The 27675-nt window shown below is 44.5% G+C and overlaps 2 protein-coding genes across 5 annotated transcripts in view; both read right to left on the reverse strand.

The window, feature by feature from the left end:
* The window catches only part of whrna (whirlin a), an 85482-nt gene extending 79474 nt beyond the window's left edge, over positions 1-6008 (reverse strand). For both annotated transcript variants that reach the window (XM_034603251.1, XM_034603250.1), the window contains exon 1: positions 5262-6008. In XM_034603251.1, the coding sequence (XP_034459142.1) occupies positions 5262-6008 (747 nt within the window). The remainder of the gene's footprint in view (positions 1-5261) is intronic.
* man1b1a (mannosidase, alpha, class 1B, member 1a) lies at positions 4361-27423 on the reverse strand. 3 transcript variants are annotated; one of them, XM_034603253.1, is made up of 15 exons: positions 27160-27423; positions 25685-25834; positions 24176-24284; positions 23047-23252; positions 22598-22749; positions 22295-22407; positions 21593-21784; positions 21352-21500; positions 20134-20322; positions 19495-19685; positions 19073-19193; positions 18457-18651; positions 17510-17641; positions 16520-17053; positions 4361-4372 (listed from the first exon to the last, which is right to left on the reverse strand). In XM_034603253.1, the coding sequence occupies exons 2-14, from the start codon at positions 25784-25786 to the stop codon at positions 16844-16846; spliced, it is 2061 nt and encodes a 686-aa protein (XP_034459144.1). In that variant the 5' UTR covers positions 25787-25834; positions 27160-27423; the 3' UTR covers positions 4361-4372; positions 16520-16843. The 3 variants fall into 3 exon arrangements, with proteins under 3 accessions (XP_034459144.1, XP_034459143.1, XP_034459145.1); XM_034603252.1 differs by lacking the exon at positions 4361-4372 and adding an exon at positions 14600-14610 and having other exon boundaries at positions 15067-17053; XM_034603254.1 differs by lacking the exons at positions 4361-4372; positions 25685-25834; positions 27160-27423 and adding an exon at positions 25339-25659 and having other exon boundaries at positions 15624-17053.
* Between the last annotated feature and the right edge of the window lie 252 nt (positions 27424-27675).

A 27675-nucleotide genomic window follows, 5' to 3' on the forward strand; every position in this document is an offset into this window, starting at 1 on the left:
ATTAGGACGAGGAGGATCCCAGATGCAGCTGTAAACCCTCCGCTCGTCCCTGCGTGGCCAAAACAACAATCTGCTGCTTTCAGAGAGCGACCGTGAATTCATCAGGAAACACAGGTTCGCCAAAGTGGAGCAGATTAAGTGGAGGCAGGAAAAAACAGTGGGGCTGAGTAATATGCTGCAAATAAACACACTTCAGAGACGTATTTAAAGAAGCCAGGACTGTTGTGTGGACTTATTTCATATTTGTGTAAGTGGGAGAAAAATAGGTTCATTCTGGCCGAGGAAATGAGCAACAGAGCAAATAAGAGTCTGATCAGATCGGCTTGTTTGGTGCAGTCTCGTAAAAAATCATCCAAGCTGTCGTGTTGAAGCCTCAAGTTTGACATCTTGGTTTTTTTAAACCAGAAGTAACCACATTTGGAGGAGCAGGGGGCGGAGCCTGGAGCATAATTTACTAAATGAACATCAGATGTATTGGAGAAGACTTGAAACTAGAGATTGAAAAGTTTCTGGGTTTGAGCTAAATTTATTAACTTGGCACAATTAAAAAAAAAAAACTACATGTTTACACATCAAGAACAGATGGATCAACACTAATATTCATTTGCAGTCACGTTTCAATCCAATATTCACTGTTCATTTGAGAGTATTTCAACTCCGAAGAACAATATCTGTTTCTTAAGCTGCTCTTCACAATCTAGCCGTCATTTTAAGCTTCACTGACGTTGACTTGTCCTAAAAGTTTGATGAAGCCACATTAGTCAGGCTGTAAAAACAAAGAATTAGAAACCAGGTAATTAAGAAGATCAAGAACAAACAACTTAGTGAAAGTCCCATTAAACCACAACTGAGCTAAGGAGGTTGAAAGGCTTCATGAAGCTGTAGAGTTTGATATGATCCTCCATGTCACACAGAGTTGGATACTGAGTGGGAGCAGAGGTCAGTTGAGGTGAGGACTTGTGTCACATCTGGATTCATCAGCAGGATCCAGACAGCAGCTTATTCAGAGGTGACATCTCATCTGTCACCTCCGCCACAGGCTCAAAGGCACTGAGCAGTTTGCAGACTCCGACGAAAACTTATAACTTATAAATCGAATGAATAAAATCCATCGATCACATCAATCAATCAATAATCCGTCGAAGAGTGAAAACCAGGTTGTTTAACATGGTGAGAATTAATTAGCTTTAAACCTCTTTACAGAGCTCCATCTCAGACCCTGATTGTTCCGGCGCCCGACTGACGCTTACGAGTTGAACGACACGTGTTCTTGAAACTGTGCACAGCGGGATTCGAGGCTCCCCCGTTCGCTAAGTGTGCCAGAGGTGTTGCTCAATCAGAGGCGACGTGCATTAAAAAGTCGGAGCACACACAGGATTCTAAAGTTCTCTACAAACGTGGCAGCTGCTGCTCGATGCTCACATCAACTGAAGAGTCTGTAACACCCGGCGAGTTTTGAAGTATTTGACACACATATCGTCGACCTCAGAGATTTCTTAGACAAGAATAACCTTCTCAGCTGCCATAGTCGCGACGCTAGTGAATCACAACAATGTTCAATGCACCAACATTTCCGTTAAAATAAAGATTTTGTGAACGCAGCTCTTGTCTCTGCAACAGAATATAAAACACGACTCTGCAGGTTCGAGAGGAGACCAGACAGGTTAGGCTGCAGAACATAACTTTATAATGATGAATTCATTAATTCATTAATCAGTCTGGTAGAGTTTAAAGCTTTAAAAAGATTACGATTCTGAAAGCCTCTAATAACATTTAGACTAAACCTGGAACTGAATTTGTACATTATTAACCTCCTGGGGGGGGGTTATCTCAGGAAAAGGCTGCTCTCCTATTGGCTGGGGGCTCTGCCTGTTGACAAAGTTGTACAGACGAACCACACAGCGGCAGAACACACACGAAAACATATATAACCAAATAAAGTGAAGGAAGGATGATGTCGCACATCCTCGCTGCTCGTTTGTATCGAGAAAGAGAAGAAAAGAAAAAACATTTCTGTGAAAGGAACTTGAGCAAACTCTCGGATACAGTCTGAGGAATCGATATCCTTGCTCCGCGGATAAGAGACGGCTTTAAATGGGGAGAGAATTGATTGGAAATATGTGGATGGTTAATGCCCTCATTAGTATTCTCTGGACGCAGTTTGAGATCACGTTCGATACGAGGCGCAGAAACGTTCTGCCGCGGCCTCGTGAAACGATTCAGTCTGAGGAACCGATTTAGAGACACCGGCCCGAGACAAAAGTAGAACAATGATCTTTACGCTTCATCACGCGAGTCGATAAATAACCAATGTAGGAAGACATCGGGGCCGAGGAGTTTTCCTCCAGGGAGGAGATAGACTCGGCTCAATCCGCTCAAAAGTGTTTTGTTCGCCGGCCGAGACGTCGTCTCACACAAGAGCGTTAACGGGGAACACGAATGCAAAGGTGACGGAAACATAATTACAACAGAAGTGAGCAACAGCGGATGTCGACAATGAAACGAGCAGTTACTCAGTTGTCCTTGTGGTTGTGTTTTCATTGTGTGTGGCTTTTGTCGTTGTGTTGTTCCTTTTTACAGGCCTCAGCGGTGGCGGTGCAACATATGCAGTGGCGTCGCAGCCTATGAGGATGTGTTGTGGCCTTTGCGGTTTGCGTTGTCGCATTTGCATTCGTGCTCCCGTGAGACGTCTTGGCCACAAATTAAAAACAACACAAAGATGAGGCCCACTGAACACAAGAGAAGCACAGTTATCCAGAGGATCCAAACAGGACAAAGGACGACATAAGAACCTTGATATCACTAAGCCTGAGATTTCTACTGAAAATAAAGAGAGGAAAGAGGAAAATAACATCAGATAAAACACTCATCTCTCTGCATTAGTTAAAAGCCCATAGAGGCAGGGTTAGGGATTGACTGGAGGACGGAGATCGCCTCAGAGCTGAACTCTGCATTAAGTGAATTACTAAAGTCCGCACAGGAAGAGATAAAAGCATGAATTACTTTTTCAAGATCACAGAAGGTTAGAGAGAAGTTCATCTGAGCTCTAATCCAGAACAAACCACTGACCTCTTAACTACAGACAATCTATATCCAAAGAAAGCAGCTTATAGATATGTGACAAGTTTGCTGATTATGTATTTTTGTCGTCTCATTTTTACTGATGAACAGTAATTTAAGTGCAAACCATGGTTTCCTGGGTCGATGATAGTCACAACCTTGGTTATCTCCACCCGGGAGCTTATGTTCTCTCCCCTGTTTTTTTGTTAGTTTGTTTTTCACTAGGATTACACAAAAATACTTATCAGTTATCCACAAAACTCTATTAAAAAAGGGGACATGTGTAAAAAAAAAAGAGACCCATTCAATTTTGGAGCAGACGAGGGGCGGATCCAGGTATTTAGTTTCACTTTCTTGAGCATCTTCCAGGGTGTTTACTCAACATTTTCTCCATTTCCCCAGAGAATAAGTCATGGATCTTGACGACAGAAATCAGGCACATTAAGGGGGACTTAAATTTAAGAGGACAGTTGGGCCTTGGCGGAGGTGTGAGCTCTGCTGAGTGTCTTTCGAGTTTTTCTTTCATTTGTCAAAGTCTCAGGGAGATTTAAACCTGTTCTTGGCCAAGAGGCTGGAAAAGGAAGATTGCCAGGCAACAATATGGATATAATATACAACTAGAGTGGGGCACACCTCCGCCAAGGCCCAACAGTCCTCTTAAATCCAGCCAAGCTCCACCAAATTGTGCAAAATCAGCAAAGAAACAGTTCCCTAATGGTGCCTGTTTTTTTTCCGATCAGGATCTAAGTTTCGTGGAAATCGTTCCAGTAGTTTTTGTGTAATTTTGCTTTAAAAACAAGCAGAGAGGGGGTGAAAACATAACCTCCCTGGCTGAGGTGACTAGGAATTAACAGGTATCCATTTCTAATTAAGTGAAACCGATAAATAAAGCTCAAAAAAACATTGGGGGAGTGTTTTCCCCCGGATCCTTTACAATTGATTCGACCTTTGTTAACAAACGATGAATCCTGGGACACGAGGAGTCCACGTTCAGCCTCCAGCCGGAGCAAGTACAAGTGAATGAGCCAAAAGGGGAAAGAGAAGAAATAACCAAGATTAATTTTCAGCTCAATGAACTGGCTCGTAAAAACCAAGGACCTTGCAAGGCCTCCGTCTAAATCAATCTGCACTGTACACAAATCAGACATGCTCTTTTATCACCTCATTTGCTAATAGGCTTTCTTTACACTCACTGGCATTCACAGTGGTGCAAAGGGCTGAAGTCGTCCCAGTTCTTATTCTTAGTGCCGAGCAGTGGAGCCACTTTCCAGAGACACACACACACACACACACGCACACGCACACACACACACTGCACTATGGTTACCAGCTGCTGTGAAGGTGTCTAGTTACCTGCCTGCTTAACATGCGAGCTCCTGCAGACGTAGTCGTCAGAAGCCAGAGCAGCTTCCAGCAAACACAATTCATCCTCCTTCACAAATCGAGCTCGTTGGCTCCGGGAGGTCAAGTCTTCGACACTGAGGCCAAATGAATATGAGCCAGGAGGCGATTATACAGAAGAGATAGAGTAGAAGAACACCCACGCAGAAAAAGATTGGTTTGGCCCGGAGTCGGCCCACACTGAGCTCTGTCACCCGGAACATAAACCACCTGGATTGATGGCACCTGGGCCGTCGGCTCCTGTTTGCCAGATCTGGGTCACAAGTGAGCCACAGCAATGTTGCATGTTAACCTAACTTTAGGCTCATGTCCATTTTGTCGAGGCCAGAAGTGGCACATCATCGCCTGAAGGTGCCCACATCCGTATACTGTCTGGTGCCAACTCACAACATCAATATCTCAAAGCAAGTTGAGGTCAAGACCTCACAACATCAGGCTTCGTCCTTTTCTTGAAGAGACAACTAAAAGAGGCAAAGCACGTCGCTGCAGCACGTACACCAAAACAAACTCAGCAGTCCAGGTACTTTACTGAAGCTTTCTTCGTACAAAGTTAAACAAACAAAATGAGTTCGGTAATCTTATAAAGAACCGTGGATTGGATGAGCACCTTGAACAAAATTTCAAGGAATGGCTCCAACAATAGAGAAACCCAGAAGTTCCCATAGTGATTAAACACTTGGGAGAAGAAACTGTCCTTTAAACCAACAGAACCAGAACCATGTGCCTCGACCGGTGGTGAGTGAAGAACAAATGGAGGAGAGAGCAGCAGACTGAGATGGTGCATGTGGAGTCAAACTCACCTTCACTGCCTCCGCGTGTGTGACCTTCTCGAACACTTTGTCATTGACTCTCATGATCTGGTCCCCGATGCGCAGACCCTCCTTCTCCGCCAGGCTCCCGGGCTCCACCAGCGACACGTAGATCCCGACCCCGTGCTCCGAGCCGCCGCGGATGCTGAAGCCCAGGCCCTCGTTGCTCTTGTGCCGCTTCATGCTGACCTGCCGGATCTCCCCCGGCGGCTCGTGGATGAAGTTCCTCCCGAGCAGCGGCACCAGCGGAGACGTCCCGTCGCTGCTGGTGCTGAAAGTGTCCGGGGACCCCCGCAGCGCCACCTGGAACTCCGCGGGGTTGCTCGGCGAGAAGTGCCCCGGAGGCGGAGTGGGGCTGGCGCTGGGGAAGTCGCCCGGCGGGGGGTCGCCGGTGCCATTGCTCGCCGCTAAATCCGACTTCAGGTAGAGGCCCTCCGAGGTGTACTGCTCGAACAGGAGCTGGTCGGAGCGGGGGATGACGAGCCGCAGCAGGGGCAGCAGCTGCCGCTTGCTGGGCGCGTTGAGGATGACGTGGAGGGTCTGCACCAGGTCGTACACGTTGCGCTTGGAGTGGTACACGTTGAGGCAGTGGATGAACTGCTCCCTCTCGAAGTCGCTGAGCAGGAGGTTGAGCGCGTTGTGCAGCTTCCGCACGTTGGCCGACAGCGTCCGCGCGCTGGAGGCCACCGAGTTGGCGGAGGAGCTGAGCGACACGCGCTCCAGGTCGGTGCTGCTCATCCTAGCGGCGCGGCCGGGACGCGGCGGCGCCACGCTGGTGCGGGGGTTAGAGAGCGACGGGACCGGGCATTACGCGCGGGCGGTGCGGGGCTTGGCATCACGACCACTGGGGGACGCGCGCTCCGGCCGCATCCATGACCGATCCCCACCCCCCCTCCCCACCCCTTCACTTACAATCCCGCCGATAGATCCGAGAAATGCGCAACTTCCACAAGTCCGACCGACAAACTAACCAGCACTTACCATCATTTAGAAACCATCACGCTAATTGGATTCTGCAAACTTCGTGTGCGTAACGGTGCGTAAGAGCCTCGTCCCGCTCCGTCAGAGCTTATCCGCAGGTCAGGTGTCCGCCTCACCGACAACACGCTCCCGGGCCGAGCCGAGCCGAGCCAGGAAACTACTTCCACTCGGTTACGCACGAAATCCAAATAAGAAAAAGCCAAACAATCCCTGGACGCAGAGAAAGAGAAAACTTGTGTTTACACTCCCGCGGTGCGTCCGGAGGAGCTGCTCATATCCTGCTCACGGTTCCAGTTCCAGACGAAGTTCGGAGGAGGACCGGTTCCTATCCAGCTGGATTCCTCCGGTTCGGTGGTGTTCTCTACGATCCGGTGAAAGTGGAGGTGACCCGCGGCTCCTCCTCTGCTCCTCCTCAGTTTACTACAGAGACTGAGGAGCGCGACAGATCCTCCACCTCGCAGCGTCCTCCTGCAGGAAGTGACGCAGCAGCCAGCAGCCAGCAGCCAATGACAGACGGCACAGACACGACCGCGACCACGTTACTAAAAATAACACATTGATGTTAAAGATAATTATTTCATCTTCGAGTTTTCACATGTGCAAAACAGTAGAAATTATTAAACAAAAACCCAAATAGAATAACACACAGACAACAGAAGATAAATAATAATAATAAATGTGCAACAATAAATTAAATGTATCCTCAATAAAACACATTAGCACAACACACAACAACCAATAACAATGTAAGGATAGTGAGGACAAGAGGAGGAGGAAAAGGAGGGAGAGAGAAGAGAAAGCAGAAAATAGAACGAAGAAGAGGAGAGAAGAAGGAAGGAAGAAGAAGAGGAAGAGGACATAAGAAGGAAGGAAGAAGAGGAAAGAGGAAATAGGTAAGAAAGAAGAAGGAAGAAGAGGAAGAGGAAAGAAGAAGGAAGGAAGAAGAAGAGGAATAGGAAAGAAGAAGGAAGGAAGAAGAGGAAAGAGGAAATAGGTAAGAAAGAAGAAGGAAGAAGAGGAAGAGGAAAGAAGAAGGAAGGAAGAAGAGGAAAGAGGAAAGAGGTAAGAAGGAGGAAGAGGAAAGAAGAAGGTAGGAAGAAGAGGAAAGAGGAAAGAGGTAAGAAGGAAGAAGAGGAAGAGGAAAGAAGAAGGAAGGAAGAAGAGGAAAGAGGAAAGAGGTAAGAAGGAAGAAGAGGAAGCAGAAAGAAGAAAGAAGAGGAAAGACGAAGGAAGGAAGAAGAGGAAGAGGAAATAGGTAAGAAAGAAGAAGGAAGAAGAGGAAGAGGAAAGAAGAAGGAAGAGGGAAGAGGGAATAAGAAGGGAGGAAGAAGAGGAAAGAAGTAGGAAGGAAGAAGGGAGAAGAGGAAGCAGAAAGAAGAAAGAAGAGGAAAGACGAAGGAAGGAAGAAGAAGCCGTGGTGACCAGCGTCTCGGTGAATGATGCTTTTATTATCAATCCCATTTCTCTGTGTCGATTCCAGTTTATGGTCACAATGAATCAGTGTCATCTGCAACGTTATTGATGAATCTATAACTTCTCTGAGATCAATGGAATTATCATTTAATCAGTTAATTATCATAAAAACTAGAACAAATTAGTGTTTCAAGTTAACAGAAATCAAAGTGACATCTGAAAAGTGGTGAAACAGCAAATATTCAAATGTCGTTATTTGTTATATCTGTGTGTAGGAGCAGAGGGAGGCCGTGTACATACGTGTGCACGTGTGTGTGTGTGTGTGTGTGTGTGTGTGTGTGTGTGTGTGTGTGTGTGTGTGTGTGTGTGTGTGTGTGTGTGTGTGTGTGTGTTTGACGTTGACTGATGGCAGCAGTTAGCAGACGTCACCGCTCGGGAAACACTGACGAGTGTGTTGCACTGGACTCGCTGCACAACAAGGGAGACATGCAGGAAGTCCAGTGAGGGAGACAGAGAGGGAGTGAGTGAGAGAACGAGAGAGACAGGAGGACAAACACAAGGGGAGGGAATGGACACAGTGAATTCTGCATGAGCGTCCACGAGGCCCGAGGATCTGGGCTTTTAATCAGTTTTCAATTTAAACTGCAGAAAGTGATGGAATCCAGGGTGGAGATGAATTATCTCATAATGTGTTAATGCAGAGACGGCCGCTCTGAGCTGGAACGTCAGTATCTGCCACAGACTGTGATATCTGCTCCCTGGAGCCGGTCAGACCCGGAGGAGCCCTGAACCTCCAGAAAAGATTCCCCCCCCCCCCAACAGTAAAGCAGAGACGAGCGAATGGCCACATTTCATGGTTAACTGGTCGTTCTGCAGGTTTAACGAGGCTTGAATGCTGCAGGTAATCGACTGTGACGGGTCACGAGGGAACAGCTCGGCAGAGTCGTCACTTTTCATCAAATTTAAAGATAATTAAGTCTTTAACACCTGGAAATAAATACAAAAGATCCAGTTGTGTTCAAAGCTGCAGCAGCTGATTTATCTGTAAATCATCACAAAGACGTCAGTCAGAGTTTAGCTTGTGGGATATTTTAGCATCTTTCAACCAATGGACGACATGACAGCTCTTAAAGTGAAGCCCAATCATCTCTATCGCCCCCTGGTGGCACAATGAAAATGATGTAGGGCCCCTCCAAGACCCTTGAGCTGCAGTGTAGATCATAAACCCCGCCTCCTCCATGTTAGCAGATTGGACGTGGACGGAACTAAAAACTCAAACATCATATAACTTTTTCTCAAAGACGATGTTGGTTGTTTGAAGTTGTTCTCATCACACTGATGTATGTTCAGGTGTTCATGTTCATGTTAAAGCGTTATCCTCTAATCAATTTGTGCTTTTATACAAATTTGCAAAGGAAAATAAACAAATATAGAAAGTACTATATTTGTACAACTGAAGTACAAAGTTTAATTCTTAAATAAAATACAAGTAAAACACACATCAAGGTGAGACCCAGACTCCAGATTCATTTATCTCCCATCAGACCAAAACCCACATCCTGCGTCTGGAGCTCAGATCTGAAACTTACTGTAATGAAATGTGTCGCTATGGAAACAGCTTTGGTCCAAGTTCACAATCCTTTTCAGGTGATGTCATGAGAAACGTCCTAAAAACCCGAGAGGGTCTGAGATGCTCCGGCTGCAGGGAGGTGACACCTTCACACTGGACTCACACCTCAACGACCCCCCGGTGATTAACATTAAAATAAAACCCGGTCTATTGAGCTGAAGGGACGAGAGCTTCATTCAGAGACTCGGTGCTGCGCTGCGACATTTAGCTGATAAGGATTAAGTATAATTACTTTCTCTTCGTGCGGAAGGAGGCACGGATTTAACGTTTTGAGATATATTTTATGCACAATTGTGACAACGACTCGACGGTGAGAACTAAAGCTCAGGTGATTCAATTAAAGCTTAAAGGTCTGTGTGAAGTCTCATATTTAATGCGACGTAATTGGAAGAGTGTCTGAAACAATGACTTTCAACCGTTTCCCCATCAGCCTCCATGGAGACTTATGTGACTTGTGGTGTAAAGGCAGCTTATCATTGACTTACAGCTGCTGCAGCTGCACACGGGCGGGAAGATGTGGTGAAGATCCAACTGAAGACACAAGAGGAACAGGAAGAAAGTCCAAGGACACCAGCAGAAACGTGTGGGGGGACAGAAATAATGTGAGACACATCAGGACATCAGTGTTTTCTGTGGTTGTTTCCCTTGATTACACTGAATTAGAATTTTTTAATTTGTGCAGAAATAAGCTGATGTGAAATAGACATGTATTCTCTATAGATGTAGAAACAAATAGTTGTAAATATAAACTATGTATGATATAAAAAAGGTCTACTTTGTGTATTTTCACATTTTTTCCAATTTGATTAGAAAATATAAATCTTAGAAAAAGAGTTGTGATCTATATATTTGTGTTTGTTTATGTTTGTGAACACATCCTGGTTTGTACGATGTGATTGAAGCCAGAGGTGAGTTCAGTTCTTTTTTACATAAAGGTTTTATTTATTGCAGAACTTTGAAAGGTCGGACCGACAAAAACTTTCAGCCTTTAAAAGCCCGAAGACGTAACTTATTTCTCCTTGACCCAAACTTTCTCCAATTCCAACCAGATATTGGAAATAAGGAAATCTGAATAACTAAACCAACTCATTTCTGTGGAGGCCGCGGTGTCACTCCAACATCATATGAGATATTTAAAGATGGTGGTAGAACCGTTTGCTCTCAGCTCCTGATCCCTCACCCTTCTCAACACGACACTGATCCTGGTCCATAAAAAGCCTCACTGTGCTTGTGAGTGATTGATCATCTGAGCTGAGAAGCTGCAGTAACGGTTCACTTACAGACCGTTTACACAGAGGCAGCAGACTTCAGGCCCGTCGGAGGATCTGCAGGGATAAGACTGGACATCAATCACGAGTCGCTGCGGCGCTGCACGATCTGCAGATTCACATCAGCTGAGACGGAGAATCTGCCGGAGCCGAATGCAGACGCCCGTCACTCTGCTGCTTCAGGATGTGCAGAGTCATGGGTTCGCTCTTCACTTCAGATGATGATGAGTTTCGAGAAAATATGAAGAAAAAAAAAGAAAGACCTCCTATCTCTCAAACTTCAAATAAAAATGAGGTTTTCTTGACAACAGAGAAGTTAATTTCACCAAAACGTGCACTTTTAACCTTGCAGCATCAGATGTGATGAAAAGTAAACTGTACAAGAAGTTTATTTCTTTCTTTTAAGTTGGATATAAAGAGTGTGCAGGAAAAGAAGTGACCCCCAGGGCCTCCGTGTTAAATAGAGGAAAAACACAGTATATGAGCAACAAGCTGAGGAAAGAAATAAAATGCTCCTGCTGATTTTGTAAAAGTAAAAACATATTTTGCGATGATATTTTGCAAAGAAATGCAGGATAAGTGCAATTTTATAATTTAAAACTGTACTGATTTGGCTAAATTTGATGTGTATATATGTTATTTGTGAGTAGAAACCTCCCTCACCAGCGTGTAAACATTTATAAAAGCTGATGTACGATAAAGTCTCCAGCCGGCTCCGTGTCCTCCAACTCTGAGGGAGCAGATTATCTGAGGAGATATTTGTGAAACAGATTTCAAAGTAACTAACAAAGATGATTTTGTCAGCCGGCGAGCGGAGCCCCTTCATCTTCTCGTCCTTCAATCCCCCTGCCTCTCCTTTAATTTCTCATCTGAGAGACCACACGATGGAGGCTGACACTTCTCTGATAGATAACAGCCCGCAGCTCCGAGCGGGAGCCAAGGTCTCCGGCTGCTCGGATGAATCCAGCTCTCGAGTGATCAGAGGAGTCGTCCATGGATCACCTGCCTCCGAGGTGGAGGAGGGAGGAGGAGGGAGGAGGGAGGAGGGAGGAGGAGAGAGAGAAAATCCACCTCACCAGGTTTCAGACACAGAAAATAAACGTCAAAAACTGTCCCCTCTGCATTTAAAACAGCAGGGTTTAGATACACGTCGCTGCTGATTGGGCGACACCTCGGACACGCCCACCAAACGAGAGAAAACGTAAATCGAAACACGACGAACACGGTTTCCAGGAAACACGTCGTTCAACCGGGGAACCGTAGAAAAACTGCAAAACGTTTTTGAGATCGAACGAACCCCAGGTGAAGCGATACGTTGGAAAGCAATTGACCAATCACAACAAGAGAGGATCAGCTGGCCAATCAGAGCAGGGGGGCGGAGTTCTTAAAGAGACAGGAGCTAAAACCGAGTGTTTCAGACAGAGGCTGAACAGAGGAGCTGCAGCAGTGGACAGTCTGAGGAAAGTGATGTTATCTGAACATTAGAGCATCTAAACTTTTTCAATTAATGACACAAAGTCACGTAAAGGAAACGTCTCTCAGCTTCAAGTCCAACCTTTGATCGCACACATCCCTGAACACAGCAGGCGACGCCGAGCCTCACAATGTGAATACAGAGCAGAGAAACTGAAACACTCATCAGACTCTTTCAGACCAGTTTGTTGACAAAAAGCTAAGTGAGTCTCTTTTGAATCCGTCCCTCAGGCAACAATTAGTCTGAGAATTTATTCTTCATATTCATGGGGGGGGGGGGAGAGACGCAGGTTTGAGCCCCGGGCTGAACCGAGGACCACTACACCGCTAACACACACAACATCCCTCAGGTTAACCGCAGCAACACAAACCTGGGAAACACACACAGCTAATTATGCACCGAGGATTTAAAGGGTGTTGGATTATATCTGGAGTCTGAAACCATCTGGCAGCCGCAGTGAATCCCACACGGTGAAACTAGAACAGGATCAATGCAGGAATCCGTCTGTTTGCAGAGAAGCGAGAGTCTTATTGACACAGAGGTTTTCTGCAGGTTGGTTTAGAATTATGCTTTTTTTGTCAAATCCATTATTTCTCATGATTGGATTTTTCCATATTTACATTTATGAAAGACACAATCCGTAATTATTGATAACACAACAACTCCCGATCAGAAGTCAAAACACAAGGTGGTAGAGTCAGGTGTCTGGAACCGTTTATAAAAGGTAAGACTCCACAGATGAATGAATAAATCAAGTTTGACATCGTAAATTAATCAAAACTGCTTAGTTGTATGGAAACAGAAACACAAATCACAAAAACGACAAATAAGAAAACACCAAAGTAATTAAGAAAACTCAACAAATCACAAAACAAAGACAAAGACAAATTTGTGGTAGATGTGCGATAGATTATTTTTCTTTTTATTCTTGGCTCATCAGTCAATTGTGAAACACTTTGAATGAACGATTGAACAGATCAGTGCAAAGAAATTACTGAATAAATCTCAAAGAAGAAAAGAAAAGTTAAGAAACATACGATTCTTTAACGTTGCATCATAAACTCTGAAGTTTCCTCCTTCCACTGCTGATCGTCTCCTTCCTTTAGACATGAAAACCATTTCCTGGAACAGCATCTGTAACCTCTGCATTCATTAGGATCATTAGTGGGTTCAGACAGCGGCGGGTGGGGCTTCTGCTGCCCCCTGGTGTTGGAAGGATCAACACATCAGGCCACAGGTGAGATCGATGACAAGCGAGCTGAAGCCTCGAATCAAAAAAAAAAATCAACCCGACACAAGATACAGTACAAAACCTTCGCTGGAAACCTTTATTCAAAAACTTAGTGGGCAGGAAAATACTTTGCACTGGGTGAACGTGACACAACATGACTCACACAGTGCTCAGTCCCCTGCACAGTGGAGGTGGATTTGATTAATAACAAATAACTTTAATAAACAATTCAGCTTGATGAGTGCAAACGTACACGAGGAACTGATAAAACCACGTCAACTCATTAGTTTGTGCAGAAAAGTGGAAAAAAACAATTTAAAATCAACACTTTGTTTACATGTTTCTAAAAGAAGATGATGGATTATTGACTTTTTGTTCCCAGTATTTAATATTGTTGATTACTGGTGTTTGGCCCCTGACTCGAGGTCAGTGACGCAGGAGCCAGGAAACAACCAGCACTCGTCTTCTGTCGCCTCCATCCAGTTGAATAGCAGAGCTGTCATTGGCTGTATGGCTTAGATCCAAATTACTTTTAAAATAATGTTGTTTTTTGACCAACAGCAGAGAAATTAAAACCTCTACTTGTTGAAAGAAAAAGCGATTATCCAGCCCGATGTCCTTTAGCTATTCAAGGTGTTAGAATCGTCCGTGACACCCACTAGAATATGAAACGTCAAGTTGATTTAAATAGTTTCCGTGGGAGCTCAATGAGTCACTTCTGCTCTTTTATCTGTTGTGTTACCGTCAGTTGCTAAACAATAAAACTGTGACAGTGAAAAGATGAAGCAGAATATTTAGAGTGAATGTGAAGAAGCTGCAGGTTCAACTGGAGCCTGCGACTTTCACACACTGATCTCATGTGACTTGGATTGTTCCTCATCTGTACATCGCATCGGACATTTCACAAATCATTAATGCAAAATCATCCAAACACTGTAAAAAACCAAATGTGCCACAAGTTGGAAAAACAACTTCATCTTTTTTTTTTTTTGCCGGAGCCAATCTGCTCGAGCGTCGCAGATAAATCCTCCCGGGAGTCAAAGTGTCTGAAGACGAGTCGCACACGAAACGATTTTCGTATTTTTCACGGAGTTCGATGACAATCAGGGAACGACAGACTGACGCCGGCCTCATCCCGTCAAGCGTGGAGCGTTCCTGACAGATTCAGTTGTGATGGTATTGTGCTCATCAAGATCGTATCAGAGGTGCGTAAGAGTCAGAGCTACAGCGTCTGCAGAGCTCACTCAATAAACACAGAAAAAAACATGATGAAACTGTTTTTAAAGCTCTCACATTCACATACTCAGCCAAAACGTGTCATGTCCAACTTTTCACGGACACAACTGGACAGAAACAGGACGCAGCTTGATCTCAAGAAGCCATGAGACCTCTTCTTTAACAGACAGGTGAAGTATTTTATAAGGAAATAAGTATAAGTGTGGAAACGTACGAGAGCTGCATCACGATGGCGCAGAACGTAAAGCTCACAAATCAGCAGAGACACAGGTTTGATTCAGTAGACAAGTTAGAAACCATTTACTCATTTAGAAATATGTACACCATTGTTGTTTTGTCAGTCCCCCCGCCCCCCCTAGCACTACACAAGTAAACACCACTGATGCAGCAGCAATAAAAGAACAAAAAACCACCAAAGCATAATTTTACATTTCAGGCACAGCAGAGCGTTGGCAAATGTTCGAGCACGTCCACTGACGACACGGGTTATGGCTCTGTGTTGGACGGCGTCCACGGAACGAGGAGAGGTGGCGAGAACGCGACCTTGTGTCCTGAATCGAGACGACACCGGACACACATCCTTCAAAAATGAGCACGTGGAAAACAAGAGCTCCGGCGCCGCTCTGCATCACATTTGACGGGAAATCAGCGACTGCTCAACAGCGATGAATCAAACTCCTTCGAGTAGTAAGAAACAAATTCCACACGACTTCACTTGTTGGACAAGTCGCCTGTGAACAGGGGATGAATGAACGTCTGCGTGTTTATCGTCCCTGACACAGGAAATGATGACTCTGTTCATTTGTTGATCCGACTTCACAGCGACGGCAGATTTAAGGCTGCGCAGCGGCCTCAGATAATTCTCCTGTATCTGATTTAAAACAAAAATGGATTTAATAAAACTCAAGATGAGACTTTTAGTAGTGTTCCTCTGTGACACAAATGCAAAATACCCCCCCAAAAAATGAACAGAACAAATGTCTACATTCAATAATAAAACCAGGTGTCAGCTTGTTACAGACCTGAAATCTCTCAGGTCTGATTTAATCATCAAACTATTAAATACCTTCAAACTTTAACGACATTTAAACGTGACTTAAAAATCATGATTTCTTTCTACTGATGCTCTTAAGTTAAAGATAGAACAACCAGATTTCCCTTTAAACTGTGAGTTGTGTTTTGGTGTTAATACGATTCCTGCTACATGTGGAAAAGGATCCGATACGTGATCGATCTGCAGTGCAAAGATTTCTGGGGGTTCACAAATCTTCTAAATTAAGAGAAAACTACGATTAGAGTCCGTTTTAATCAGGTTTTAATCTAATTAAGACACACGTGAGGTATTTGGAACAGACTTTGTATAAAGATGGACGACATGACGGCTCCGCTAAAGTGTCTTGATCGCCCCCCAGAGGCTGGCTGCAGTATAGGCCATAAACCCTGTCCCCTCCATGTTAACAGATGGGACACTGACCAAACTAAGTCATTTTAGGTACTTCTTATCACAATGATGTTCGAGTAAGTTTCTGATAAGTTGATTCTGATGATTGACAGCTGAAACAGACTTGTGATTGGTCGAGCGCTCGTATCAACGGGACCTCCCCACTGCTGCTCAGACTCTGGCTTCATTTCTAGATAGTGGGAGGAATTAAACACCGTCGTCCATCTTTATATAAAGTCTATGATTGAGGAATCTTCTGCCTTTTGCTCTTCAGCAAGGCACTAGCTGCACTGGAACTGAGCACCTCTCCAGAACACTCAGGACGGCCCAGTACGGGGAGACGATGTCCTGAGAGGAAATAACAAAGTGCTGACTAGTCGTGACTAAACTTCACTTTAATACACGAGCACGTGTTCCCTTCATCAGAGCATCGAACTTCATCTCGCTGAGTGTGCTCCACCATTGGTTACTTCAACTTCACAGCCACGACTTCTGACTCTACAGGACTAACGAGGATCTACTCCTCAAATTGGGAAGAAAAACGAACGAGGGGGGGGAATCATAATTGTTGTAACCACACCCACACACACACCAGAGCTCGCACCGTTTCCCAGGTAATAAAGCAATCCCACTTTCTTCTTACTCGTCAGCTTCAGATAGTCAGTGATTCTCACAAAAGATTGTTTACATCAGAGACCAGCTCCAACAGAAACCTTTTCCTTATATAAAAATTAAAGAAAAAAGGAAAAACAGAATGAACTCCTGGATGGTGAAAGACGGTGGACACCACAGAGCCGCTGTCCTCCGGCCTGGACGGGGTTCTGACCGAGCAGCTGTTCGACTCATACAGGATCCTGTGCCCCCGATCGTTTATGACAGACGTCTCCCGCACGGTAGCGTCACTTGGGCGTCGAGCGCCATATGGGGAGAGGGTGTGCCTCCGTGTTGAAGATGTACTTATCCAGGCTGAGCAGCTCCGGGTCGTCGGAGAAGAGCAGATACAGGTACTTCAGCGTCTCGCCCAGGAAGAAGCTCTCCATCTTGTCCCGGGGCCCGGGGTTGAGGGGGTCACGGACGTTGTTAATGGACGTGTAGCCGCCATCGGGGACCTGCAGGAGTGGAGGTGTCAGGTCAGAGCGGTTTAATGAGGCAGAGAAAACCTCTGATGGTGCATGTTTGACTTTCCTTCAAAAGTCTGAAGTTTGACACATTAAAAAACCCACTGAAGCCAAGAGCAAATCTCACTTTGTCTTTTTTATTAAAAAGGAGACACACGATGTTTCTTTCCTCTCGTGTGATGTAGAGGTTTTTATCTGCAGAGTTGAAGAGCCTCCTCTGCCCCATGAGCAGACACAACTTTGAAACTCGGTGTTAAATTTCACTTCTAATGATTGTTAACTGACCTGGATTCTGTTCAAAGCCAAAACAAAAAAAACATAATTAAAATAAAAACTGCCGGAGTGAACGTAGTAATGCAATATGAGGAAAATAACAAGGCCACTTCTTCTTTGCAGTATTTGAACAGACAGGATAATTAAAATGGGAGATTAAAGTGAAGCTGGTACCTTCGTGTACTTATTGAAGCTCTGAAGAATGTCCCATCCCCAGTCTCTGTACTTTGTGTCGTTAGTGAATCTGTACATGTAGAAGAGACTTTCCACCGTCTCAGGTCTCAGCAGGTTGTGTCTGTCTGCCGGCTGCAGGACACACAGCATCGGTTATATCACAATATCAATTCATATTACAATTTAAAAGAAGCAATCAGATAGAAATCTGTTGTTTTGTTAGTTTTGGTTGACTCCTTATTCAACCATGTAGACTTTGATAAAGCACAAATCAAGAAAAAGCAACATGAGTCATTTAAATTAAAGATAAAATACAAGAGCAGACGCATTCAATTCAAAACAACAGACAGGTTGACACAGATTTATACAGATTCTGATTCTGTCATCGTACTTTGTGAAAAATAAAAATTGTTCTGAACATTTTAATGAGACTGGTTATTGCTCTTTGCGGGAAGAATCAAGACATTTTTTTTTTTTTAAAAACCTCCCGGGGAAGGATCTGACTCTGACAAGTTTGACAAACCAACAATTAAAGTTCCTTATCCTCGAATTGAGGAACAGAAGCACTGAATACTTCTCAAATAAATCCTTATTTAAGCAGATAAAGAATAATTAAACTGTACAAAAAGTCTGTCTGTACACGTTACATCCCTCAGCTGTCAAAAATAAACACACTAACAATCAGACACGGAGGCTCAGAACAACCTTCATCTTGAGTTTGAATCTTTTATGATGACTTTCATCATCATCTATTTTATTTTGACTATCTTTTCTTTTTCATTTTTATTTCTTTCAACTAAATCACAAAGAGATAGAATAGAAAAACTAGATTTTCCAATATTTCAAGTGTTAAATCCAAGTATCCAGTCAGTAGCCTTATTTAATTAATGATAAATATTAATGATGAATGAAAATCGATATATATAAATAAATAATAACAGCCTTACCTTGACGACGACGTCTCGCCCGTCGCTGGCCTGCAGGCTGAAGTGTGCGATCTCTGGGCTCAGTCCCGTCTCCATCTGCGTGTACATCTGGTGACACGTCTCGATCAGCTGCACCGCCAGATCCATGTGGTCCCCGGGGAGGCCGTTGTGGGCCCCGAGCGCCAGCGTTCCTGGCAGGAAGCAAACCAGGTGATCCTGCAGAGGAGCGACACGGGGGGCAGAGGTACAATCGTGAAGTCAAGGTCAAAGAAAGGATGACGTGAGGTTCAAGGTGATGTCAAGGGCAAACTAGAAAGAAGCAGTAATAGGAAGAAGAACTTCACTTCTGCGGTGTCTGCAGCTGGGAGTATAGTTGAGGCTCGGCTGCACAGCTTGCTCAGAGTTTGCACAGTGACTGATTCAACAAAAGCCAAAAGGATTAAGCCCTGATTGATTCAACAAGGTGGTCACAGTCTGCGCAGCACGTTTTGGCAATCAGGAGTTAGTGAGCTGTGTGCATGACTTCCAAACCACTGTGTGTCTAATCTATGTGCAGGTCCGAGGATAAATAAGGCGCCTTTGACCCTCTGACAACCCCCTGTGTTTCCCCACACTGACTATCGGCGAGCATCGGTACCATCTTAGCGTTGAAGCGGCCGTGGGACAGCTCTCCGACGAAGGTCAACCTGCCGGGACCCGTCTGCTTCACAAGGTGCTTCTTCACTCCCTCCACAGCCTGCAGGTAGTCCTCCAACAGACTGCACAAGAAACACACACGTCAAGAACAGAACCTTAGTCAGCGTGAAAAGATTAAAAGTGGTGTTGTAAAGTATCAACTTAAATATGAGCGTTTAAAGTAATCTTCTGAAAAGCAGGATCATATTTTGTACTTGGTGTAGCAACAACTTCTAAGCTGACATCCTGCTTTGAAACTCGGTGAATTACAGATGCTCCTTTAATGTTGTGTTTCTGCTCTGAAGTTCAAATCTATTTGATTCAACTTGACTACTTCTTTCTCACGAGAGCTTCAACCCAAGAGATGTAAAAAACGGAAATTACTCGTCTTCCGTCTTCCCCCCCTGCAGCCACTGTTTGAGCAGGTATTCGTAGTAGCTGTCGGCCCTGGCTCCCAGCGTGAACACTCCTTTGTGGGAGAACTGTCCGCTGTTGGTGTTGATGAACATGGGCACCAGGCCGTCGTGTTTGCCTGGCAGCTTGTGGACCAGCTTCATCACCTCGTCCACGACCTCCTGAAAACAAGATTCAGGCCAAAACATGAGAAAACAGTTTCCCTTCGCTTACTGCTCATGTGTGATTAATCATTGGAAAATTGATACGCAATTTCACACTTGACGAAATTGGCCTCATCAAAAGCTGCGTCTCAGGCTCGGGTTATGACAGACATTATTCAACTTCCTGTCAGGCTGGCGCTCGTTTCTGGAATCACTCAAACCCTGACAACACGACGGAGTGAAAGTAAATCCCGGCTCACGCTCGTCACTTCAATCCCACGAGCGTTTGCGAGCTGTACTTAATGTCGGATTCTAACGGAACTGAAACGCTCAATCTGAACCCAGGAAACATTGCTTAAACACTGCTTTTCACATCACATCTTTTCACAGTTCAAAGTAATGCAAATATAATTCATTCACTCACTCACACTGCAGAACACTTTAATATGACAGGAATCCTCCTGACCTGATACTGTGGCTCCTGGGTGAGGCGGCTCAGCTCTCTGAACTCCAGCTGAATGCTTGTGACCTCGGCCAGCGTGCTGTCAGACGTCCAGCGCGGGGGGTGGGCGGTTCCCTTCCCGATGTTCACGTCTGAGAATGGGATCTTTGAGGGAGTTTTGAAGGCCGGCATCAGCCTGGACCCGAGATCTTTCTTTGAGTGGGAAGAACAGAGAGAACTGAATAATGAGGGGAAATTGATTTACAACAAATCTGAAGACACAAGAGTGAACAGAAACTCTAAACACTAAAAGTAAGCTACTGCAGTTGTTTACTCATTTGTAGACTTGTAACATTTTATTATTAAGAGTTGTTTTCTTCATCGTTTAACAACTCGTTGCTGTTTTATTTCTAGGTTAGGATTTCCAACAGCGCTCATTGATCAGGAGGGTTTTTACTGGGAGCTGAATTATCTGCAGAGGTCTCCAGCTTTTCCAAAAACAAACAGACCCGATAATTAAAACCAGTTAAAACAATGAATTCTTCCAGAACGCCCACTGCTAACGACCTCTCTGAATATGTTCTGCACTTGCTCTGAACAGAAATAAAACATAACATGACATTGTAGAAGGCTTCCTTTAAGTTTATATGTTAATATATGTTAAGCTAAGTGATAATAACTTTCTCAAACTAAATGAGGATAAGAGACCAAAGGCTGAAAACACAACAAGTGTTATTTTAGACCAGGGTGTTACTATTTCATCCCAGAAACTTTGCTAAGCTCAGCAATTCCCAACGGAGCAAGATGCTGAAAATAAATCATTCATACTTTCATATCAAATGGACGAGACACTGACAATGCACTTTTTACTGGTCTTCATAAAAAGTCCACTGAGGTTAAATCCAGAACTCTGCTGCTACACTTGTTGTTCAATAAGAGTCGTCCTTGTTGTGTATAAAACTCTATGTAAAGATCTTAAAGACAACATTTTAACGGAGCCTTTTTACAACCCCAATTATTACAATGTGAATGCTTCACATGTTCTATAGCCTCTAAATGTCTTTTCTGATTTGTTGATCATACGTTTTATGTCCTATTACTCAATGGTTTGTTTCTTTTTCCACTCTATTTTACATTTTTACTCTTTGGAAGCACCTTGGGCTGCATGTTTTGTATTAAAAGGCTATACAAAGTTTTATGAATATCATTATCTCTAATTAGAATAACCATTTGGTGCCTTACTGCTTTGTCTAGGAAGAGCTGGTCTCCTGAGAGGTGGTAGGTGCTGAGCAGGCCCCCGAGCACACGGATCGTCGTCTCAAAAAGGTTAACGTCCACATTCTTGTTGAAGGTGAGTTCTTTCTCTACCCAGTTCTTTGCTTCTTCAAACTCTGTGTGGAGTCAGAATAGAAGAGTGAGGGGCAGAAACAGAGGAAAAGAAAGATTGACAGTTTTGAAGAACTGAAGAAGTGACATAAGATACCTTCTTTTAGCCCCAAAATCCACATCGTGTCCAGAGAATCAATGAGGGTCAAACCCAAACCGAACCACTCCCCAAACGACTTGGAAATGGGCTTGAGCTCGTCGTGACCCCAGGCGTGGTCCTTGTAGCCTTTCCACGCGTGTCTGAAGGCGTCGCGTACGGCCTCCAGTCTGTCCACCTTCCCAGTTGATACTACAAAAGGCCCAGGAAGGAATAAATAAGAAATGAAAGTGATATATTAAAGCCTGTGTTTCCTCTCGGAGTCTCTCTCTCTCTCTACCGTGATTACTTTCAGTGGATGGATAGAATATTCTGTGCCATGTGTTAATGCTCCGGCTTTGAGCACATCAGGGCTTTATCCTGCAAGTTGAAAGTGTTGAAACTGTAAATCAGGAAAAAGGAGCCGGGCCAGTGCTGCTTTACAGAATCTGTTTGAGGGGAAATACGAGAACGTCATAGGTGGAGCCAAGAAGGGTGAAAGGTTTGAACTGTTGCCGACTTGTAATGGCAGAAACTTATGGCTTCGCTTCATCACATTATTGCTCCCTTTGGTTTTGGATTGTTAGTCAGACCAAACAAGACACTTAGAGGTGTGACCTTGGGCTCTGGGGCAGTTTAACATCTCACAGACTCAATAAAAATGTGTATGCCTGCTGTGTGCCTCAAATCTCTTCGCAGGAAAACCAGCAGTTGGGTACTGACCTTCCGGTGGGACGGTGGCAGCGGGGTCGGCCGGGGGCGCCGCGGCGTCTTTCTCAGCGGCCGAAGGCGGAGGCTCTGTGGCCTGTTCGGCTTCAATCATCGCTCCTCTCCAGCTGCATGACGAGAGCAGAAACCTGTGTGAATTATTTATGCCTGCCTCTCGGATACATGTGCTACAAAAAAGACGAGACAGCTGCCACAGGCCCCGGGAGCAGCCGGGAGAAATCAGGTTCACATCTTCGGAGTATTTTCGTATTAAAATGCAAATTCTCCGAGCAGCGAAAAGGGAAACAAACAGATCACCTGACAATTTTCTTTTCTTTGTCCTCGTCCTCTCCTCCTTCTTCTTCTTCGTGAACAACAACTTGCTCTGGATTTTCTCCAGCGACCACGTCTGAAGCATTGCCATCTTTCTTCGTGCTCGGTGGACCCCTCTTGTTCGTAATTGTCTTTTTCTGTGGATAAACAAACAGCTAGAGCTAGAAACAGGGGAGACGACATGAACGCTCCACGGAACAGGACTGACAGTGAATAAATATGTGGGCTACAAGGGGTATTACAGCTTTAAGTGTGGTCTATTATAACCATATCAGCAAACTAAATAACAATGGTTTCACGTGAAGGGATATTCCAGACCCATAACCACAGTATAAACTCATTAAAATGTCATTAGGGTTTGCGGAAATTGCATTTTTATGTTTTTGTTTATTTCTGGTTGACGTCCCTGTGATGAATAAAAACAGAACTCAAACCTTAATGGGAGGTTTTGCCAAAATAGGGATGATGGGTCCTTTGGGCTCCGCCACAGTATCTGGAACATCAGCTGGTCCTAAATGTGGCACCGGCATGGGAGCGAGGGCTTTCGCTGCATCGAGACCCAACACAGGCTTCACCGCTGGAGGAGCCGCGTTCAACTCCCTGTCGGTCAGCTCCAGCCAGTCGTCCCTGTCAGACGCACCTACAGCCACAGTGAACAAGAAATCAAGCTCAGACTGAAGCTGCAGCTGAAACTGTGACGAGGAACGGCCTGCCTGCACAGGATGATAAAACCTTTACGGGTGTTTTGTTGGCCAACTGAAGTGGCAGGATTTATCCCGGTGCTGCCAATGAAAAGTGTTGGAGAGGGGCAGAGAGAGCGAGAGAGCGAGAGAGCAAGATAGAGGGAGACGGAGAGAGAGAAGGATGCAAAGAGCACCACACAGAGTTATGAAGCAACGGTGCAAAACAGATTATGATCGATATCAAAATCAAATTTTGTATTAAAAAAATGTATTTTAGCCTGGCAGGGGTTCTTCTGTACTATTATAGGAGAAACCCTGTATAAACACATATATAAACACAGGAATAAATTACTGTTGCAAACATCGCACAAAACATATCACAGATAAATGTGATAGGGCCAATATCGGCTGATAAAATCGTCTGACAATATTTGGGTCAAGCTCTAATCTTTACATTATGATCCTGAAGCCCATCTTATAAAAACATAGACGAACCATAAGAATGAGACATGACGGTTGACTTCCCCTCGACCAAGGCAGACAAACAATATATCATACGTTTCCAAAGAGTTTCTGCAGTTTGGAGTTTTATCTGCTGTGACGAGAACTCTTTCAAGCTTGTTTTTTGGGTATTAAAAAAAACAAAACACTGGTGTAGTGTGGCTGGAATGAAGAAACAGAAGCGTGGACGTGGTGTGAAAATCAAATACATCATGTGCAGAAGTTTAGAAGAGCAACAGCAGAAAAATTAACCCTGACAAAACAAACATATCAGTGTCTCAATAAGGTATTTTAGTAATTGCAGTTTTTCATCATTAGATTAATTAATGACAGATTGTCTGTGTCTGAGTCAGTGTCGTGTTGTGTGAGCACTGTTTACCTCCCCATTGCTGCGAGATGCTTGGATATGAGAGCAGTCCGACTATGAGCAGCAGAGCCAGCAGGAGCAGGATGAGGCTTCGCTGGAGCCGAGACAACTGCTTCCATTTCTGTCAGCAGATAAACCAACAGAAGTTACGGCCGTGAAATCACATCGCGGGCGTCTGACGACAGATTTAAGCACTTCCTCCTCGTAAAGTCTTACAAAACTGTTTATCCTACCTTCCTCGTCTCGCTTACCCTGGACAGACTCAACATCTCTCTCCACCCGGTGACAGATCCCAACTACACAATCTAACCCGTTCACCTGAGCAGTGCAGAGGGAGGGACAGAGTCAGGGTGTCCCAGGAGACCAAGAGACAGGCTGCTAGAACTCGGTTACCTCCTCTAATTAACACCTGTGCAACACCATGAAACTATTGGGACATTGCATGTGTGAGCAGCAGCAGAACACGCAGAAGACTCGATCTCAGGGGGACGGTGACTTTGCTCCAGTTCATTCAAACTAACGCACACGAGAGAACGTTCTGTGCAGCTCAGAGGTTCCTCGTCAATAAATAATAATTCACCAGAAGACTTATTATTCAACGTCAAGGTCTGATGTACTCACATTTCTCTCTCAACCTAAAAAAAAAACGTTCTGTGCAATATTTGAATAGAGATTTTTTTTGTCATTTCCATTCTTTATATGTAGATTAAAAACAGAAAATCGTTTTATTCTCTATCTGCACAGAGGAGGCAGGGAGACTCACATAGAACCAGTTACACTCACTAACAAACAAGTGATCTGCAGAGAAGCGTGTTCCCAAACACTACAGATACTTATAGACTGAAAGTGGAAACTGATTTGAATTTTGATAAATGCTCTGACTCAGCTTCGAATAAACTGAAAATAAATCACGCTTTAGACTCAATCACCACACAGTATCATGTAACGCCTGTAAAGATACGTGCACCCGTTCAACCCACACACACCTGTGGTCACAGGATACATTGATTTATCTGTGGCCCACAGCAATATCAACACTGACAGCCGCATATCGATTTTCTATTTTTGTACTGTTTCAAATGAGTAAAATCCTATTTCATCGATTCCATTGCACCTCCTTGTCCAACTCTCGCTCTCTCTGACACACACACACACACACACACACACACACAAACCTATCTGTCAGAGTTGGCCAGGCCATTTGGAGCACTGACGGAAATCCATCATAAAATCCATAACGTTTTTAAAGTCCCCTTCTGTCTCTTTACTGGTTTTCTGTGTGAGCCAGTCTATCATGGTGTGCATGAGAACACGCCACATGTGTGTTCCACGACTTGGCTCAGTGAGGTTTTGCGATTGGTTCGACACAAACACTGTGAATGAAAGGGCGAACGACAGGTCTTCACTCCCTCCCACTTATCCAGAAATGAAGCCCAAATATCTTGCGTGATAACCTGTGATATCGTTCCGGTGCCAAAACCAACGTTTGTTCCGTCTAAACTTGAGTTCAGGACCACTCACCCTCCAGCAGGACTGTCGGCGGTGCTTGCCGTTGTTGTAGTTGTGCCCGTGCGGGTCACTGAGCGTCAGGGAGATGAAATCCTTTCTAGCAGGCGGATACATCCTCTGATCGGGGCGGACGATCGAAGGTCATAGAAGCTGTCGAAAGGTCTGATGGAACAAATCGAATCGATATTAAAAGTTAACTGATGACTCTATTAATGATTCGATCAATAGTCAAAATGAGTTTCCATCATTTCCATCTCCTTCAGCATCACGAGCAGTTGACAATAAGGAGCTCGGAACTTGCTGGAGTTTTGTTTTTGGGAATCAGGTGTAAACACACACAAGACTTTAAAAAACCCTTCTGATATTAACTTAAAGTCATTTTTCCAGTGGACTGAAGTTACTTTAAATTCCAGCGTGGTGTCTGTGGAGCTTTGTCACCGATTGTTGACTCTGGAAAAAGACTTGATTTACATGATGCAAACTACTCTACGCTTTGTACATTCAGTCGGACTAAATTTGTCATCACCTCCTTCACCTCCTTTTTTGCAGCTCGTTTCTGTATTTGCATGTGTTGTGACTTTTTGCAGGCCGTGTTGTCAAATTGATGAAGTTGTTTCCCTAAAATGTGCACGTGTCTTTTTTCTATTTGCATGTGTTTTTCTTCATTTGCAGTGCGTTGACATCTATTGACCACCTCACGATTGTTCTTTAAAACACCTCTTTAACTTCTAAAGCCTGAAGCCTTTAACTCAGGGGTCTTCAACGTTTCACAGGCCAAGGACCCCCAAACTGATGGAGAGATGGAGCAGGGACCCCCGACTATATATATATATATTGTATAAAATTGTGTTTCATATTAAACTGGGCCTAGTGCCATGTATAAACATAGCTACCCTGTTATTGTGCATTCAATACTAAGCTATTCAAATAATACACAGGTTCATATATTCGTGTTTTTACTATTGTGTGTCGCTGAATGTGTGCATTGATGACTGAAACATAACGTCTTCTGCCTCCATTTATCCGTTCACTACAACGTGTTGGATTCATGTTCATGTGTATTTTAAAGACATTTAAATGAGTGGACCCCCTGTTGAGGCCCTCTGCTTTGACTTGTCCCTGAAACGAGCTTCAACACTGATTCAAAGTTTTAATAAAAGGAGGTTAATTCTGATAACATGGTGATAACATGGGGCAGCTCCTCTAAGTAACACACACCTTCATTTTAAAGTTATTTCAGTGTAGGAGACATTTAACGAGTCAATACTTTAAGAACTCATTCATGACATTATACTAAATGTAAACATGTGATTTTAGAGCAGTTAGCTAGTGAAGCTAAAGGGGCTCATGTGTCCCTCTGCAGCAGTGTCTCTCTCCCCCCCCCCCCCCCCTGACATGTTGTTAGACCCTCAGGTGAACTGTCTCACCCTCTCACTGTCTCACCCTCTCACCCTCTCACCCTGTCCCCCTGTCTCACCCCCTCTCACCTTCCTCCTGGTCCCCTGGTCCACAGGCGACGCTAGCCTCCGGGGAAGCTAACCCACAGTTAGCCTAGCCTAGCTTTAGCTTCCTGCTCCGGTGTCTCCCGGTGGAACGAGACGCTTCTCGGCGGCGGCAGCAGCGGCTCCGACGGGCGACGCGAGGCGAGGAGTCCGCGGTCATGAGGCGTCACACGATGTAAACACAGAGGGACATGCTAATGCTAGGTGAGGAGGGGGGGGGGGGGAGGGAACTGATGCGGAAGTGTCAGAGCTGGGGGGGAGGGAGGGAGGGAGGGAGGGGCCCTGTGCGGTCATGTGACGGGGTGGGCGTTAACCCTTCCAATGACCCCGCCCACACCCAACTCAAATGTATTTATTATTGAATCTGTTATATCATCCTATTTTAATAATATTGAACCAAATATGGTAAATTATATTTAGGCTAAATGGTGTTTAACTTCAAATGTGTTCTATATGTTTAACTTATATATAGTTATATGTTACATAATATGATAAAATGAA

This window comes from Hippoglossus hippoglossus, chromosome 12 (assembly GCF_009819705.1).
Source record: "Hippoglossus hippoglossus isolate fHipHip1 chromosome 12, fHipHip1.pri, whole genome shotgun sequence".
Taxonomy (NCBI): Eukaryota; Metazoa; Chordata; class Actinopteri; order Pleuronectiformes; family Pleuronectidae; genus Hippoglossus; species Hippoglossus hippoglossus.